Source organism: Tetrao urogallus, assembly GCF_951394365.1.
Source record: "Tetrao urogallus genome assembly, chromosome: 3".
NCBI lineage: Eukaryota > Metazoa > Chordata > Aves > Galliformes > Phasianidae > Tetrao > Tetrao urogallus.
This window is the reverse complement of record NC_136815.1, coordinates 69,536,091-69,554,852: the sequence shown is the minus strand read 5'-3', so window position 1 is coordinate 69,554,852 and position 18,762 is coordinate 69,536,091. Positions and strand designations below refer to the sequence as shown.

General features: G+C 37.8%; 1 protein-coding gene across 2 annotated transcripts in view; it reads left to right on the top strand.

The window, feature by feature from the left end:
• The window catches only part of CTNND2 (catenin delta 2), a gene marked incomplete at both ends in the record, with an annotated part of 505,693 nt that overhangs the window by 342,034 nt on the left and 144,897 nt on the right, over positions 1–18,762 (top strand). For both annotated transcript variants that reach the window (XM_079533797.1, XM_079533798.1), the window contains one exon: positions 6,313–6,445. In XM_079533797.1, the coding sequence (XP_079389923.1) occupies positions 6,313–6,445 (133 nt within the window). The remainder of the gene's footprint in view (positions 1–6,312; positions 6,446–18,762) is intronic.

The following is an 18,762-nucleotide window of genomic DNA, read 5'->3' as shown; positions in this document are numbered from 1 at the left end:
AATCTTGTAGGCTAGGATTAGCAATGCTGCTTTATATGTTTCATACAGGGTACCCTCTCCTTTACCAGTCTGTAAGCCTGTTTTACATACGTATGTGCTTATTAAGGCAGGCAGGTACATAAAGATAAGTCTGGTGTAAACATACAATTTCATAATGAATATGTTTACAAATCGTGCATTCTCTGTCTTTCGTAAGTGCTTGGTGGTAGTTAAGTCGTTGTCAAACATATGGTTCTTCATAGCAGGCATCTTCGCATCACTGCCTTTGGGGAATGATGCTGAGACTGGAATAGCTCTGGATGTCAGTGCTTGCATATGCCAACTGCTCGATCAGATGCAAATATTCTGCTCCAGTAATGTAAATTAGAAATAAGAATCCAAGCTCTCGTCAATTTTTCTGTGGCCAATGGATGAATAATATCTGATGCCATCACACCTGCTTCTCAGATTTCTTTGTAAGGGTTCCAATTTTGGTGTCCCTATGTTTTCAAACTTTGTAGGATTTTTAAAGTCAGTGCTTACACAGGTGTAACAGGGCTTTGGTGTTGCATTTATGTGTGTAATCAGAATCTGTGTTAAAAGAAGAAAAAAAAAAGCCTTGCAAAGTTTAAGCAAATAGTCAGATGCTGTACGTATCCGGTACTCAGCATCACCTTTATGTGAAACCATTAGACAATAGACAGTAGACAATACAGTCAACTGTGTTACTAACAGTCTCTCCTAAATCTGTCTTTCCTTTTTTTTTCTGACATGTATGTGTGCTGTGGAGCAGGAATTGGTTTCCAGTGGTGTCCTCGTGTTGATCTGGATTTCTTACTAGTGCTGTTTATACTGTTCCGTTTCCGAATCAATATATCTCACACCCAACTCTCAGTTGATTCTCTTCAGTTAACCCTGGATAAAATGTAGCCTATTGTATGTAATTTACTCAGTGTTCCCTTTTGCTTCATCTTTTGACAGCAGACTACTGCAATATATGGATCATTTACATTAGTCATCACTTCCAGCTAAAAGCTTTTGAAGGATTCAAGATGAGGTCAATCTTACATTCCTAGAGCAAAGTTCCTGTCAAAGAAGCAAGGTGGAAGGAACACTGGCATGCTTTCACCAGTTCCCTCAAATAATGATATTTCATAGAGAAAATGAACTTCTATGGTCTCTTGAACTGCCTGAAGTGCACTGCAAATGCCGCTTTCCAGACAAAGCTGTCAAGTTGTAACACAGCTTTAATTTTCTTGAGGAAAAGCTACACCACCACCAGAAGCCTTTAGCTGCCCATAGCTGCATAGAGGTTGCATTCCCAGGGAAACACGGGCAGTAGCAGAAGATCTTCAATGCATATTCTAGCGTACTGTTCATTTTTTGATTGACTGCACTGATAATTTGATAGAATTCTTAAAAATTGCACACCACACATCTCTGATTTACTCCAACCTTCTGACTTTTTTCACCATCTATGTGCATGTCCTCTCTCACCTTTCATAAGCAGTTGGTAAATGACAAATAGCTAGGTAGTGTTTCTTTAGGCTACTCCCTGCAGTTTCAAATTTTCCATAATTCTGCTATAATATTTTTACTAGGGGTTGGATTCTTATTTGTTGCCAATTGAACTAGTTTCCGTGTGGCACAGTATCAGATATTTCACAGAAATAGAGATGGATCTGATCTTCATTTTCTTTTTCCCTTCCTTTAATCTGACTCTAATCATCAGGTATTGACTGTAATATTGCTTTTCACTGTAGTCAGTAAATGATGTTTTGCTATTTAATTTTACTTATCTTTCTGTGATATAACCTAGCTTATTCTAACTTTTGACTTCCACAGTCTATTTTCTTATCCCTAGCAGTTTGTCTCTTAGTTTAGTTCAACTCTCTGTTTTAATGAGCTTTGGGTATGCGTGAGGCCATGGCCTGGAAGCTCCTCACATCTATGCAAAATATTCCAGGTATTTTTTTACCTTTGTCTTTGAGAAATTCCAGTCCTTCCTTCCCAAGGCCTCTGTCCGGTTGACTTTAAGTAGCCTTCCTAACTTTTCATAGTTAAGGAGAATTTAGAAATATATATGTTTTTTTCTCAAAGTAAATTTTGTTATTAGAGCTGCAGACCTGCTTTTCTAAAAACTCTCCATCTCTAGCTCACTTCTTCCTACTCAGAATGTTAAAAAGAAAACAATTGAAAAGTATAAACTCCCAGAAGTTACTCTTCCTTGCCCTGAAGGCTGCTATAATACTGCAATTATTCAAGCGCCCTTAACTGTTGACAGAAATTTTTGTTTGTTCTAAATAGCTACCATCATTCATTTAGAAACTACTTAAAATATAATAATTTTAAGAGACCATCTGCCTGAAATGACAATGCATATTGCAGCTAAATTTTTTTAACTTCTTTTCCGCTTTGTTCATTCTCTTTCCTATAACTGATAATATGATCTGTTGATAATGAGTTCTGTATTAAAAGTTTATTTTCTGAACTAATTTTCCACGTAAGTCCATTGTGCACACAAACATTCAGACAAATGTTTATTTATCATCAGATTGTCTGCTGGAAGATGAGAGAAAAAAAAGTGGGCACAGCCTTGTTTTCATATGTGCATACATACCATGTAAAATCTGCAGGTTCATTAGATGAGTTAACTGGGCCTGTGATTAAGGGACCTTTTCCTTTTGCCCTTCATTGCCTCCTCTGTCCTTTTTGGAGACAATTTGTTGTTAGAAGTTTCAGCATTTCAAAGTATAGTTACTTAGTTTAAAGCAAAAGCTTTTGAATGTTCCCACTCCTTGTCTTGTCTTACAAGCTGTTTTTGTCTAATAGAATCATAACATAGAATCATAGAATGGCCTGGGTTGAAAAGGACCACAATGATCACCTAGTTTCAACCCCTCTGCTATGTGCAGGGTCGCCAACCACCAGACCAGGCTGCCCAGAGCCACATCCAGCCTGGCCTGGAATGCTTCCAGGGATGGGGCATCCACAGCCTCTATGGGTAATCTGTTCCAGTGCGTCACCACCCTCTGAGTGAAAAACTTCCTCCTAAAATGCCAACACCCACTGTTAAGATCTAGGAATCTAAACAAGAATAAATTAGAAGATGAGCTGGAATAATGAATTTCTCATCAGGGTTTGGATTTTTCATGTTTTATTTTTATGTAAAAATAATTTCTGAACGATACCTTTGGTTGAGAGCCATATATGTAGACTGACGTGGTTGAAGAACTTGTTAATGTGCTACTGCCTAGGTATCATCCTAACTGTGAAAAGCATGCATAAGAGGAAGCCAACACATCAAGTAACACTGGTTCTGTCACTCACCTCTGTAGGCAGTGAAAAAGAGCCATCCAGTGAAGTATTCAAGCTGATGGGCTGCCTGTCCTTCCAAGCACCAGCTCAGTTTTTAAACCCCTTCAGTGAAGGCAGCTCAAGTCTCACAGCATTGAGGCAGTATTTCGGTGAGAACTGGGTCAGGTTGTTCACCTCAAGAAGATGACCCTTTTTATATTACATAGGTATTCTCTGTGTCATTTCTGCGATTTGTTTATATATATTGTCTCTCTCTTTATATATACATATGGATTGTTTAGTCCATAGCTATTGTCCTTATCCTACTATTAGCTACCAAGGTTTCTGTGCTTCCCTGATACCTTTTACAGTGTTCTGCACTTCAAAAATACCAGTTCACTACCAGATTCAGATCTTTCTGAATCTATGTAACGGGTCTCCTTGAGAACTTTCCCAACAGTCTGTGTTGTCCAAGGGTTCACTGGAAATACCTACGCATAATGTATTGCATTACATCTCTGTGGTTTTTTTGGTTTTTTGGTTTTGTTTTTTTTTTTATATATATTAAACAATTGATGTGAAATTTAATACTCACATCTTAACATTAATTTTGTCAGAACAGAAATAGCAGATAAAATTCTATGCTTATTTTTCTACATCTCCTACTTATATTCTAGATCTTTTTATAGAGATATGAATAATAATAACTCTCAGTCTAGCAAACATCCTGTGTGAGAGAAGAACAGACAATACCTGTTCCATAGCGATCCACTGTCACTGTAAAATGAGTCGTTTCAATGAAATGTCTCAGAGATCTGTAATATTTGAAGAGTGAGATGCCTGAATTTACTTGAGACAGCCTGTGAAGTTGCCTACTCTAAGTTTTATTCAAATAGGTCAATTCCCCCAGTGATGTGCCTCAGCCCAGCAGAATCCTCATAATTTAGGAAGGAAACTAATGATAACAAATATTTTTTTTCAAAGAGACGGACTTTGCAACAGTTCTTGTATTGTGTTTTGTTGGTTTTTTTTACAGTGAACCCCTCAAGTGATTACAGTAACTGCAGTGAAGAACCTGCAGTCATTTTCACAAATTTATAGGACTTGACCCTTTGCCCTAATTTTACATACCTAACCTCTGCATACCTAAGTGGGGTATGTAATCTTCATGGTGGCTCCATTGGATAGAAATAAACAACAGTGCTGCTTGCACTGAATTAAACCCCAGTGAGGATCCTGTGTGCCTTTCATGAAGATGCAAGAGATTAGGGTTCCCAAGTGCTCTAAGTAGAGACCCCAGCTGAATGCTGAGGTTGAAGTGGCGTCGTATCTCCCATTCCATCTTAAAGGGCAAATGGGACCAATATTTCTAAGGCTTAAGAACCGTATTCCTGTATTACCTTGTACAATAGCACTAGATGAAAGATGATGAAAAATATTTGTATGACACAAAAGCAGTGTGCCTGGTTGCCAAGAAGGCCACTTGCATCCTGGCACAACTGTATCAGAAATAGTTCTGCCAGCAGGAGCAGGGAGACGGGTAATCATCCCCCTGTACAAAGCTCTGGTGAGGCCACACCTCGAGTACTGTATTCTGTTTGGGGGTCCTCCCTACAAGAAAGACATTGATGCACTGCAATGTATCCAAAGATGGGCAGTGAAGCTGGTCAGGGGTCTGGAGCACAAGCATTATGAGAAATGGACGAGGGAACTGGGATTGTTCAGTCTGGAGAAAAGGAGGCTCAGAGGAGATCTTACCATTCTCTCCAACTGTGTAAATGGAGGTTGTGGCCAGGTGGAGATTGGCCTTTTCTCCTACATAACTAGCATGGGAGACAAGAGGGAACGGCCTCGAGCCGTGCTAGGGAGATTCAGATTGGATATTAGGAAAAATTTCTTCTCAAAAGAGTGATCAGGCTCTGGAACAAGCTGCTCAGGGAGGCATCTGAGCTACTGTCCATGGAGGTGTTCAAGAAACATTTAGATGCTGTACTGAGGGGCATGGAATAGTGGGGAAATATTGGCAGTAGGTGGATGGTTAGACTGAGTCATCTTGGAGGTCTTTTCCAGCCTTGGTGATTCTGTGATTCTAAAGTACAGAGGAATTCAGCTGTCTCATGCAGAGTGGCTGCATGGATTTTGGGACACAAAGGCAAAAGCCGTTTTGATGGCTGCCTTTAGCTGTAGGCACAGTGGAAAAAATGACGTAAGTGACCAATTGATTTTGAGTTCTGGAAACAGCAGAATACCTGCTGGTGCTTGTTCACCACACTTGTAATCAATTGTTTCACTCAATGCTAATGGTGTATCATGCTTCATAGCAATAAAAGACAGTGCATGTGCTGAGTTGTTGTTATTTGCCTATCATCTGCTTTAGACTGAGTATTACTAATGAAGATTTAAAAGTAATCAGATGCATAACCATGTATTGTGTATGGTATAACTGTAATATATGTAAAATTATGTAATTGTATGTATTATACTATGTATCATATAAATTTTTACCATTAAGCTGGAGCTATATCTGAAAACAACAAATCAAAAGACAAAATAGGTAATCACTAATTATATGAGATAGTAATTTTTATAAAGATTGCAATAAATAAAAGACTATATAACTATATAATAAGTAAATAATAAACTAATATAACTATATAATAAGAATAACTTCCTGACAAAATTTCTTAGCAAACCATTCAGAATTATGATTCTAGTACTCTATACTTGGATTTTAATAGAGGCTGTATAATGGTGTGGATTATTCTGTTCTTATATGATGTTTTATTTAAGGAACTTTAGCATGTAGAGACAATTCCATGAAGTTATTTACTCTAGCTATGATTTATTTAACTTTTTTCATACTAGTACTATTTAGAGCAGAAAATCCTTTCATATATGATTAAATGTGCACTTTAAAAATAGTGGAAAGTAAAACTTAGATATGTTTTTCATCTTAGTTGGCCAAACTGTTGCTACATATATCCATCCACTAGTAGAAGAATTCTTGTTGAGTCTTTCTTATTTGTTTTCTCACAGAGAGTTTGGATGGCGAGATCCAGAGCTTCCAGAAGTTATACAGATGTTACAGCATCAATTTCCATCAGTACAGTCCAATGCTGCAGCCTACTTACAGCACCTCTGTTTTGGAGACAATAAAATAAAAGCAGAGGTAAAATTTATAATTACCTAATTTTCAACTGTGATGCTGTCTGCAGTTTATCAGCAAAATTATTTATATGTGCTTTAAAAAGAGTTACTAGAGAAATTATGCATGCATTTCTGGAGCAATTTCAGTCAGACTTTTACTTTATACATTTGTTATTGATATGGAAAGAAACACTGCGGAGAATACTGTTGTCACTCATTTGGATGGCTATTTTTTTTGTTTGTTTTGAGTACTTTAATTGATTCTATACCATTAAACGCTGTATCAGTAGGTGTTAATAGTAGAGTCTTGATCTCACTGAAGCATTTCCTGAGAATTTTCAGAGAGAAAAGTTTGGACTCTAAATATAGACGCGGAAAATGAAAATTAAATGAAATTATTCTAAATCAAAGCCTGCTTTAATGTATAATTGTGGGTTAAGAGACTAGCTTGAACTGTGATAGTTGATCTATGATCTTGAAATTTAGAGCAGATTGTACCTAGAATGCAGTTCCGAAAGGAGCATAGACTTTGTTCAGTTCCTGCAGTTGTTCTGTTCTTCTCACTTGCTTGTTCCCTATGGTCACTGGGACCAGTTAAGCTTTTGGCATAAGTTAAAACAGAAGGAAGGCAGCACTGAGGTATCTGACAAGCACGCAGTAGTCAATTAAAATTGAATGTGTGAAGCTGTTACCAGCCCCAGCTGGCTCCCTGGCCCTCTCAGAGATACTGCTAATCACAGAGATGTGATGTGCACATAAATCTTTGCCTGTATTGGCATCCCTTAGCCTAGCATGCAAAGGTAAACTGAGATCAAGATCTGCTATTGCTTGTTTGTCTGAGCTGTGAAGGGATCCTGGCTTGTTTGCCTTCATTACTGTCTCTCACAGCACGCCCTAGCAGCTTTCCCTTCAGGGATTTTTCACATTGAGAAAATTCCCAAGTGAGTAGCTAAGCTTGCAGCCTGTTGGCATTGCCAGAACTGCAGTAGGGAGATGTACTGGGTGCATTCCCCAAACAGAATGATAAAAAATGTAGAAAAGAGATTTCTGTTACAGGTGTTGCTGAAAGTTCCAGCTGTACATTCTCCTCATAGTCTTTTCTCTCATCCCAATTTCACTGATCAGTTTCAGTAAAATAATAGATAAGTCTGTGAGAAAAGTAGTTAAATATTCAAAACAGTTTATTCATTGTACAATCTGTGCTTGCTCCTGTTACCATAGATTAAGAGCCACTAGATAGTTTCATATTTGGGGGAAGGACATGGTTTGATTTTTGTTGTTAACCGTTCAAGAAAAATATCCTTTAGAAGACTGGCTATTGTTGATGTATTGCATATTATTAGGACATCAGCCTTTGTAAACTTCAGATTCGTGAGCTGGGAGAGCAAGGTTATGGCAGCATCAAAGAGTGTAGCATAAGGCAGCCTTCTGCAGCGCTTCTCTGAAAAAGGACAGCAGATAAAATGAGGATTTCCCCCTTGTTCTTTTTTGCTGCTTTGTTCCTCACACCATAATAGGTAAACTGTCTTTGGAAAAGAAGCTACAATATTTTTTCATCAGTTCTCCTGAGAATATGCATTCAAACTTTTGTTAATATAGGTTTTTATAAGACAAAAATCAAGGTGTGTTTTGACTCTTCTAATGCTTTGTGAAGCTTCTAAACAAAAGCTTGGAATGCTAGGAAACTCTTCCCATCTATTTGTCTATTTGCCTGTTGTTTTTAAGCATAAGTATTTTGTGTTTGTACCATGATTCAGCCAAGTACTTAAACGGTTTGTGTGTGTGTTTCTTGGGATCAGCTACCCAAAAGGGTCAGATGTCTCCTCAGAATCTGCTTAGGTTCTCCTCTGAGCTGGAATTTTTTAGGAGCCTTTTGCATTGGGAGACCAAAATTCAGTCAATAAGGGGATGTTACACCAGATCTCAACCCCCAAACTGGCCAGATTCATACTACTTTCCTCCAGCCAGAAGAATTTGAGTGGTGCTGCTAAACTTCACTGAGACAAAGCATGGGCTGCCTGTTAAGGATATGTCTGAGTTACATGCTGAAGGAAGATGTAAGTAATAGAAGCTGTTATCAAAATACGCCCTACTGCAAGGTGTTTGTGTTGCAGTTGGGTGTTGTGGCCAGTTCTCCCCTGTCTAAAGCTGCCCACATTTCATACCTGATTCCTTCTGCTGGAAAGGCAGCATTCTTGTTATACTGCCCACAGTCACAGGGAAACATGCTGCAGGGATACAACTGAGACACACAGGTGAAAAATTCCAATTCTTTTGAGACACAGAAAACTATGCTCTTTCACTAAATAGCGGCATAGCAAATAACTTAGGCTAAAGAAGGAAAACTGCCTTGATGGCCTTTCAAGCTTTGGAGAAAGGCCAGACACAGGAATGTGCGCATTAAGAAAACTACCTGTGTTTTGTACTCCTGACAAGCACCAAGGGAAAGCAAATTGTCTGAATCCAGTAGTTAAGTGTTAATGTATAACGTGCCCTTGAAGCATCACCACATGCACACACAGAATGGCTAATGTTATGCAACAGTTTAGCTCATTCTAATGGTCACATGGAATTTGAAATGTAATTTGGCTGTTAAAGTTTCAACTCTGGAGGTTAACTTAGGAAGAAAACAGTTCTATATACTTATCGCTAATGAGTATCAAGTTGCCATACTGTAACGAATGGCTATTTTATCCTGGATTTCTGAAAATAACCAGTTTGAAATAAATTCACTATTCTTTTAAGCATGATTTATGTTACATTGTCTACAGAAATGTGATTAATGATTTTCATTGGAACTCGGCCATTCTTTTGTTCTTGCAGTTTTGGTTTTATGTAGTGATAGAATTGTCCTACTCTTAGGAGACTTTGCTGGAACTTGCTAATAAACTTATCCCCACGTGCACGGTGGGACTGAGGCCTTCCTACTCTCTTTGAGTAGAACAGCATCAATTAAATCAGGCAAATAGAAAACAGTAACTATGACTATGTGCATTTCTGAGATTCCTAGCACCAATCAAGATTTTCTCTTCCAAAATATTTTATTTTCTGTTGCTGAAGTGTGGAAAATTACTCCCTGCTTCTTCTCTGCCCTTGACAATAAAAGGAAGTGGAAATACTCCATTGAAGTCAACTATCAAAACGAAATGCTGTAAAAAACTCCTTAAGTATAGCTAGGGAAAAGAGAGAGCTTTTATGACTGATTTTGATTGTGTTCTGTTAGGTGTTCTTTCTAAACCATGTGTGATCTCATACTTTCTTCTGAATTTGGTGATATATCGATCTAATTATACATTTATTGCTGCATGAATGTTAAAGCCTGGTTCATTCTTTTATGCAGCAGCTCTCTCAGAGCCATAAGATCTGCAAATGCTTTTCTCTATCTTGGAGAATGTTCAAACAAAGTTGGAAAGCTGCTTTGGTGAAGATACTCCAGTCTGGCTACGGAAGTGTCTGAAGTCATTTACTTTCACCCAAAAGAACTTTCAGAGAGAATTAGATGTTTCTGGTGGAATTTTCATTTTATCTTTGAATATGCTAGTACTATTTAAACGTAATAAGTGGTGGCATTTGGAAAAGGAGGTGTTGTTATTGCTTGAAGATGTTGCTGCTCAATTCTGCTCAAAACAGTTCAGTGCCAGTCTTTATTTAAAAGCACAATTGCAGCTGATGGTCTTACCTGAATTTTATCCTCAAATGCTGCTACTGAACCTGCTGAAGTATTGTTGTCTGGAAGGTGATCACTGCAACTGTTGTCCACAGCACTTCAAGTGTTCTAATTCAAGTGTTCTAATTGCTGCTTAAGTGGTGCAACAGTCATTGAAGAACTTTGATTATTTGTGCTACTGTCCAATAGCTTAATTTTTCTTCTCCTGTTAACCAGCCACCAACCAGTCCTAGTCGTGTGAAAGGGGACATAGGAAGGCAGAAAGCTAAAGATTGCAAGTATTGCGAGGCAGCTCATTGTATATCATAATTACGTGGGCACAGTTATGAAATTCAGAATTTCAGAATACCTTAGAGATTTATTACATAAATTAGGCTTTCATTGATAGCAGAGAAGAAATGCAACTAGAAGACGAAAGGAAAGGAGGAAAGCGGTTTTGATCAGATATTTGAAGGCAACTGCAGAGTTGGTCAGGCAAGAATACAGGAAGGGTCTTTCTCATGGCATTTTCTCCTTAAGAGAGGCCTTTTACACCAACAATGGTGAGACTGTGTGCAGAGCCAGAGCAGCTAGCCCTGGATGCCAAAAAGGAACAAACATGGGATATAGGAACAGAGAAGCGTTTTAACACAGTCAGCAGAGAACATTTCTTTAAAAGAGCACGTTCTATTAAACACAGGATTCATTCTTCTACTGCAATTTTTCTTCCTGTAATGACAGCTTACTCCTTTGTATGAGGTCACCATATAAAAGGATTGATTTGTGCAGTTTCACACTCCAGCACCATTCTGCTCTCATGGCAAGTGGCAACCTGCCATCAGCTGCAAAGGTGTAACAGGTCACTCAGGGTTTTTGGCACCAGTGACTCCTTTCTGCAAGCTAGGAAATTAATTTCAGCCATCAAAGCCACAGCACTTGTAAGTTCTTATCTAAGGAAAATTGTGCAAAGATGCCAAATAAAAAACAGTAACTGCTGAACTGTCCTGCCTGAAGCCTTCCCTTGAATCCTTAATAAATCTTGCTGTGTTGGACATTTTCCTCTCTATCTTGTGTATTCACTTCACACCATATTAGAAGTAGCAATCTAGCTGTTACTGCATGGAGTTTGAAAACTGAGTAACTTCATGTTGAAAGTGTTCATTTTCCCTTTTGTTCAAAACCATGATTCATATTCATTTTGTCATTAATCTGAAAAATGTTTCTTCGTCTTCCGTGAGTGCTTCAGAATATGCCCAGAACCTTTTCAACTAGGCACCACTGTTCTTTCATGTCATTTAGTTTGCATAAGCTTGTAAATCCTCATTATTTTATGTTAACGTTGCTGTTGATTATTGTTTGTGAGGGCTTGATAAATATGTATATTTTTTTCATTCTCTACACGATAGCCCATTTGATTGAAACGCAAGATGAACATAAACAGTACATGAAAAACTTATTCAGTATCTTCCAGGATATATTTTCTTATCTCCTATGTATCTGTACCTAATTGCAGTGTTGTAGTACCTTTGATATCACCTATACTACCACTAGATCCATGATTGTCAAGGATACCTATGTGCCTTTCTCTAGAAGGGCTTTGTCACACATAGTAGTGCATGTACAATTATGGTCCATGTGATGGGGCTTTTAAACTTGCTAGCTAACAACTGACAGAGTGCTTCATTCCGCACAGCATTTGAAGGATCAAGAAGAGATGTCTGAGGTACTTTTCATGTCCTTAAATGATATCTTGAGTTTATTTCTGTATTCTTCTGCAAAATTTCTTTATGTTTTCTTAAGGAGTCCCAGGGAAAAATTAGTATGGTTTTTTTCATGTGCAATTTGTTTTTGCCTTCCAATAATCCTCCCTTTTTTCCCCTGAGATCTCTTCAATTAAAGGCCGGAATTTGGCTTGTCCAGTGATGATACTGTCAGGTTTCCATTAGAGATGCTATGTAAACTCCTTTAATCTCTGGATGGACGACGGTGGAGACATGGTGTTTGATTTAAATGAAAATAGTATCTCAAAGGTAAAAATAATGAAAAGTAATGAAAAGTCACAAGAGACTCTAAAACATTTTGCTGAGAGTGCATTTTAACTCAGACAATAATAGTGTGCTTTTAGAGAAAGCAGACTTCCCTCTTTGGGTCTAACCATTTTATTAGTACTTTGATAACCATAATTTTCACGTTAAAAATCTGTATGGGTAAAATCTCAGTTTAAGAAAAATTGCCTAAGTACTTTTTCAAGGTATTTACCATTTTTGTGATGATTGTTTATGTGAAGGAGTGCTTGCCTACATGTTGTTCTCAATATAAGTGCTGACACATTCATACTCTTTATAGAATCATAGAAAATAGAATGCTTTGTGTTGGAAGGGACCTTTAAGATCACCTAGTTCCAGCCCCCCTGAGGAACACCACTCATCACCAGTCTCCTCTTGAACACAGCTGTTAACCACAACTCTGACTGTGACCATCCAGCCAATTCCTTATCCAGAGAGTGGTCCATCCATCACATCATTTTATTTTTTTTCCAATTTGGTGACCAGGATGTCATGTGGGACAGTGTCAAACACTTTGCACAAGTCCAGATAGATTACCATATGCAATACGCTTTGCATATAACTCCCATCACTTTGAGCAGTCATTTTCACCTGTGCAAGAAAATTTCCAAAAATGCCCTTCAAATAACTCTTTCTGCTTAGTTTTTACTGGTGTGAGTTGCTGTTGTCAAATAAAGAATCACCTAGTGAAGCACCCATAAACAATGTTTCTGTGAGTTTAAAAGTTTTCTTTATAATGCTTGATTGCTGATGATTTTTTGAGATAACTTTCTGGTTCTTCTTTACCTTTAGTCTGTTTTTTAGAAAGTTAATCAATAGATCTTGTGAGATCCTGTGAAGTTTTTCAGTATAGTTTGTTTTTAAAATTAAAATGTCCATATACAGAATGTTCTGTTATTGCTTTTTTTTTTTAGCTCTCCAAGTAATTTTGGCAATGACCTCCTTTGCCTTTGATTTGCCTTTAAGAAACTTCCTTGGTTTGCGTTTTTTGAATAGATTTTTTTCAACAAGACATTCCACCTCTGGCACCTTTTCATTCAGGGCTACAATTTTATAGTGAAAGACAGTAAGGTGCCATGCCCATAAGCAACCATCAACAGCACCACAGAGTCTCCTCTTCAGAGATTTGAACTGCTTTTAAATATACCCTTATGAGCATTTCTTCACTATGTTCAGATTTTTATTCTTTGGTATTGCCTTTTCTATACTTATTTATCTTTTTAACTTTATTTTTGCAGGGAAGCCTTTGACATGTGTAAGCTGTCTTTCAACTAACAGGAGCTATAGTATTTACTTACAATGCTACTTGGATACTTACATAGCATACTGCATATATCTTACATGGACAGTAACTGCAAAGTATAAATAACTGACCTGCAATTATTAAATACATTTTGGTCAACCAGAGGAATTATAACAACAACAACAAGAACCAAAACTATGATGAGAAGTTGATTTGATCAGTTTGAGTGTTTATTATTTTAGCTTTTACAGGCATACCATTGTCTCAATTCTAGTCTATCCTTCTGTGTTGTGACGCTGCACACCCAAAAATAAATAAATTAATAAATCAGATCCTTCATAGCAAGAGATGAAAGGATAGGAAAAATATGAGAAATGAGCAGATGAAGTAATGCACCTTAAGTGATGAGCAGATGAAGAAATGCATGTATACCAGAGTATAACTGAAGTAACTTGGTTTATAGTGAATGCACATAACTAAGGTTCATGAGTGAGGTCCATTTTTAGCCCTGCATTACCATGAGCTCTTCTGTAAAATGAGGACAATGATTTTATTCTGCTCTATTTTTTTATCATTATTATTATTCCCAAGGTGGTTTGTTGGCAGCAAACCATTGAGATGAACACCTCTGCAGTTTAAGGTTTAAAGCTTCTGTGAGGGTTTTCCCACTTGGTTTTCATTCTGGGTACTTTTGTGGATTACTCCAGTGGTACCAAAATGTCACATCCTTCCCTTTAGCACAGACGCCTGTGAGAGCAGAGCTGTGCCCTGGCTGAGCAAAGGCATGAAAGAGACTTCTCCGGCACCCTTATCATAGGGCTCTGAGGTGTTTCACTTATGGGGCTGCTTCAGGCATTGGAAAGTTGCCTAAGGGAGACAGCTGCTTTCCGTTTTATTTATTCCAGCAGTCAGTGGCTTCAGATATATTCTGCTGTCAAGGAAAGCAGGTCTAAATGGCCTGTTGCCCCAGAGAATAACAATGATTTCTGTATTTCACACCCACCTCTATTGACGCGTGTACAAGAGATATAGTTTATAGCATTTTAGTGACTGTAGCACTTGTTTGAGGTGTCTACCGTCTGCTATGTATTCTAGTTATTATTATCCCCCAATCTAAAGTGCTGGGTTCACCTGAGTTACTAAACAATATTTATCAGAATACATCCGTCTGTTCTTCTTGCTTGTAAATTTGCTTTATTTTGCTTGTAAATTCCAGAAGCACAGTTAAATCTAAGGCAGCAGGCCTTTTCACTTTTCATTATTGAAAAAGCATGAGCCCACCTTCTATGAGGAAATTAAATCTTAAGTTGATCATCTTCTTTTCAGAAGCATTTCCAAATGCATTTCTGAATGCATTTCTCTGTTCCTTTTTACCAGTTAATTTATGCACTGCCATTTTGTAATATTCATCTCTTCTGACAGTAGACTGCATGTCTTTGTTTTGTGCACTGTCTTTACATGTAATTAAACCAAACATTAATGGATGTCACTGAGTGCTGCACTGCGTGTCCTCGATCTGTTCTTTCTGTATCACAGAAGGAGCAACACTTTACACTCCAGGGTCCCTCAGTGGTCTTTTAACCACAATTTTGTTGTCAGGAGACTCTCCCTGAATAATACTAAGAGTTTTCTGTGTACCTGGCGTATCTCACTTCGTATAACTGGGAAAATATTACAGGTGTTAAATAAACAAGTTAATGGCAAACCCTGGTGGAGTAATATCTGTTTAAAACAGGAAATAGAAGAGCTAGGATGTAGACAAAATATGCTCTGCAAAAATGGTGTCAGAGCAGTGAGTTCTGTCTTTATTCTCCTCTGCACTAATAAGAACCTTGATTAATGCTTTGGCTTTGTTGCATTCACATTTTGAAACTATTCCCTTTGCTAAATAGCCTCAACTGGAATTAAGCATCAGTCCTGTGCAGTGACATGGTCTCAGAAGTAAATAAACAGGCATCTATGATAACTGAAAATGTAACTGAAAATCTAGTTCTAGTTATTTTTTTCTGAGTTAATGCTAGATAGGCAAAGTTTAGACATTTTGCACTATTTTCCTGTTGTTTTCAGTCATCTTGTACAATCACATTATTCCCTCTCATGTCACAAAGAGTCAGAATCAAATGAATTTACAGAGTGACTGAAGACATTACTGTTTTGCAAAATGATGGGCTTAATATCGAGAGCGTCTCTGTATTTTTGCCTCTCACACCGCGTTACTCTGCCCTTCTGTTCCTCCCGTACGCTGCAGAGAACATCAGGTGGACAAAGTTTTGCCCACTTTTCCCAGAAATGCATTTTCAAGATATATTTTCCTACAATGCTCGTAAGTATCCAACACATTATTTAGAGCCAAAGCAAGCCACAATCAGTTTGTGAATTATCAACAACATTTCTGAATTATCAGCAACATTTCATGGGGATAATGGCTGTTTGTTTTTGTTGTCTGGAGTGTCCTGCTCTGCTGTTCATGCTAACAGCCAGCTATTAACAGGGGTGTGAGCATCTTTGCGATGCTACTCTGGCCTTTCTTCTGCTGGCATTTAGGGGCCTGGTACCAGTCTTCTTGTGGGCAGAAGGAAGTGAGGTCCTGAGTGAAACCTGCCTAGTCTTCCAGTTTGTCTGGGGCATGTAGCATTCACTGCTGCATTGTCTGCCCAGCAGGAGCCAAGCCTGGTTAAAGGTTTCTGTCTTTTTCAGCACTGCACAGCCAGAGTTCACCTCTGAATAAGCAACCATACGTAAGAGATTTTTAGGCAATAAATTCAATTATCCAGAAAATTTAAATGTGAACATCTGGCAATAATGTTTTTCATGCCATTAGGACGAGAGGAGAAAAATCAGAATTGTGTACATAAGATGAATGCCTTCATGCTACTTCCTGTGGTGTGCAGCAGGTGCAGGAAGAACATTGCACTGTTTCATGAATCTCTCTCCAGTGGACTGGGAAAAATGTCGTGGTTGCATTAAAACATTTGAAAAAGCTGCATCTTTTGTATTTGGAAATACTAAGCAGTAGGGAAGGAAAGGTTGAAAGAAAGTGTCTTTTGACATAAGTAATATGTGTTCCCACAATTTGAATGGGCGCTGAATACATCTGCAGCTTTTCAAAGCAGTATGATGATGTAGCGTATGGTCTGATTTCTTTCTATACATAGCTCTTCTGGAAATTGCTTCTATGATTTATGAGGCCAGTGTATGAATGGAGGAGATTACTTTCCTATTGTAGAGCATATTTTTTTTTATTACTATTCTCATCATCCATCATTCCAAGGTAAGACTATATATAAAAATAAAATAATGGAGATCAATATCAATATATGTAATTTGATGCTTTCTCAAGATACTTGTAGTAAAAAGGTTGGCAGCAAAACAATTTCAATAATACGAATGGTAGTCCTGATAGAAAAGCTACACTAAAAGAAACATCTAATGTAGAGGCTATCAGATGATCATCAAAATGTATTTAGAGTTACAGAGATGGCTGTTACCTAGATACCTAGCTAGAGGGTAATTGAAGCAGAAAGCACAGTTTGTAGAGTCGTGAGGACACCTAAGGCTCTAAAGCTAAAATGTCTACCTATCTACCTGGCCACTGTATAATAACTGTTGAAGGTGCTGGAACCAGTGATTCCTTTAGGTAATCCTGAAGTAAACTTACAGCAGTGCTACTGGAGCCAGGCCTGCTTTCATAGATTTACACTGATATAACTCAGAGAAGAGTTTGATTTGTGCCATTTAATAAATAAAAGCAAACCAAAAGAACTGTAAGTAAGACACAAACATTATCCATTTCAGAAGCCTGAAGCACTGCTGTACTTTTTGTACTGATTGTGGATCAGATTCTTTCCCTCTCCTCGTCTCAGAAAAGTACTTCTTGACTGATAAAAGGCTGACATTTTTACTGTTGGTGTTATCTTGTACAGACCTTGCTTCAGGCAGATAAAGAAATGTGTTAGATCTGTGAGCTATGATTTGAAAAGTTATTTGGAAGATAATAACTTTTCTAGTTTCACAAAGAAATGCACTTTTTTCTTGCATATTCAACTTATGAAAATTAATTATAATACCAACTCTAGGGACCATTTGTCATATAAAAAGAAATAATTCACACATAACAATAAATGACACAGCAAGTCCAAATCAGACCCTTAAGTCTGAGTATAGCTGCCACTGTAGCTGTTGAAGAGCAGGTGGGAAATGCTGCCCACATGTGTCACCAGCATCAGTGGATCAATCTGGGCACATCCCTGGGCGTATCACTGGTATGTGGTTAGGCAGGCAAGGCCCTAAAGAAAGGGGTGTAATATGTATGCCGCATCAAAAGTATTGCAGGTTTGGAGTTGGTTTTTGTTTTGAAGCTACTACTTTGCTATTCTTATATCCAAGCCTCCAAGACCAACTGAAAAATTGCTACAATTCACAAACTTGTTTCCAAAGCCATCACAGCAAAGACACTTCTTTCCATAACTGACAGAAATGCCCAACGCTATGTTAACAGGGCATTAGAAGAAAGGTGTTGTCAGAGAAGGAAAAGAGAACCTGACAAAGACAAAAGAAAAAAAACGTGTGTGTGCGTGTATGTATATGTGTATGTATATATATGTAATATTGCATATTGAACTGCAGGTATTATAAAATCCATAATGCATGAGGTGGACATATGTGTTTATGTTGACTTTTCTTCTGCTTATAATGGTCACGTTAACTGGGAAATGGAAGAAAGAGTACGTAGTGCAGCTTCTGTTTATGTCTTTACACAAATAAGGCAATTTTACTTGTCCGAGTTCCTACACATTAGGAGTACATACCAAGGAGACATGTTGTGAGAATTAATGTGAGAGTTAATTAGCTTGAGACAGTAGCTGTCTCCCACTTCATCTGATAGAAGATTTTCATGTGACCAAGAGACTCTTTGAAGAATCAGTTAAAAGAAGATAACGCTTCTTGTTTAGATTGCAATAAAGGAAGTCTTGGGAGCAGAGGTCATCAGGTGGCAGTATGATACTTGGTTGCATAAATTGTAAATACATTTTTAATCCAAGAAGAAAGGGTTTGTTGTTTATTCTATGAAGCAAACTCTCTGAGATTGCTACAACATGAGTCAAAGAAGTATCTTTTCGAGTTTCTAATTAAATTTGAAATGTCAGATAACATTGTTTGGGCTTCAGTCACATACACACACACACACAAGCATTATCTGTGGTCTTATTTGTGACCACTGTTCTTTGATCATATTTGTGTTTGCACTGAATAAATCCCACGAGTAATACACTTAACTGAATGTCGTTAATTGCTACTTCATCAATTTTCATCTGACATTATACTGATGCTATTTTTCGGAATATTTGAACTACTAACCTACTGCTTTTGTCTGAATAACTCAT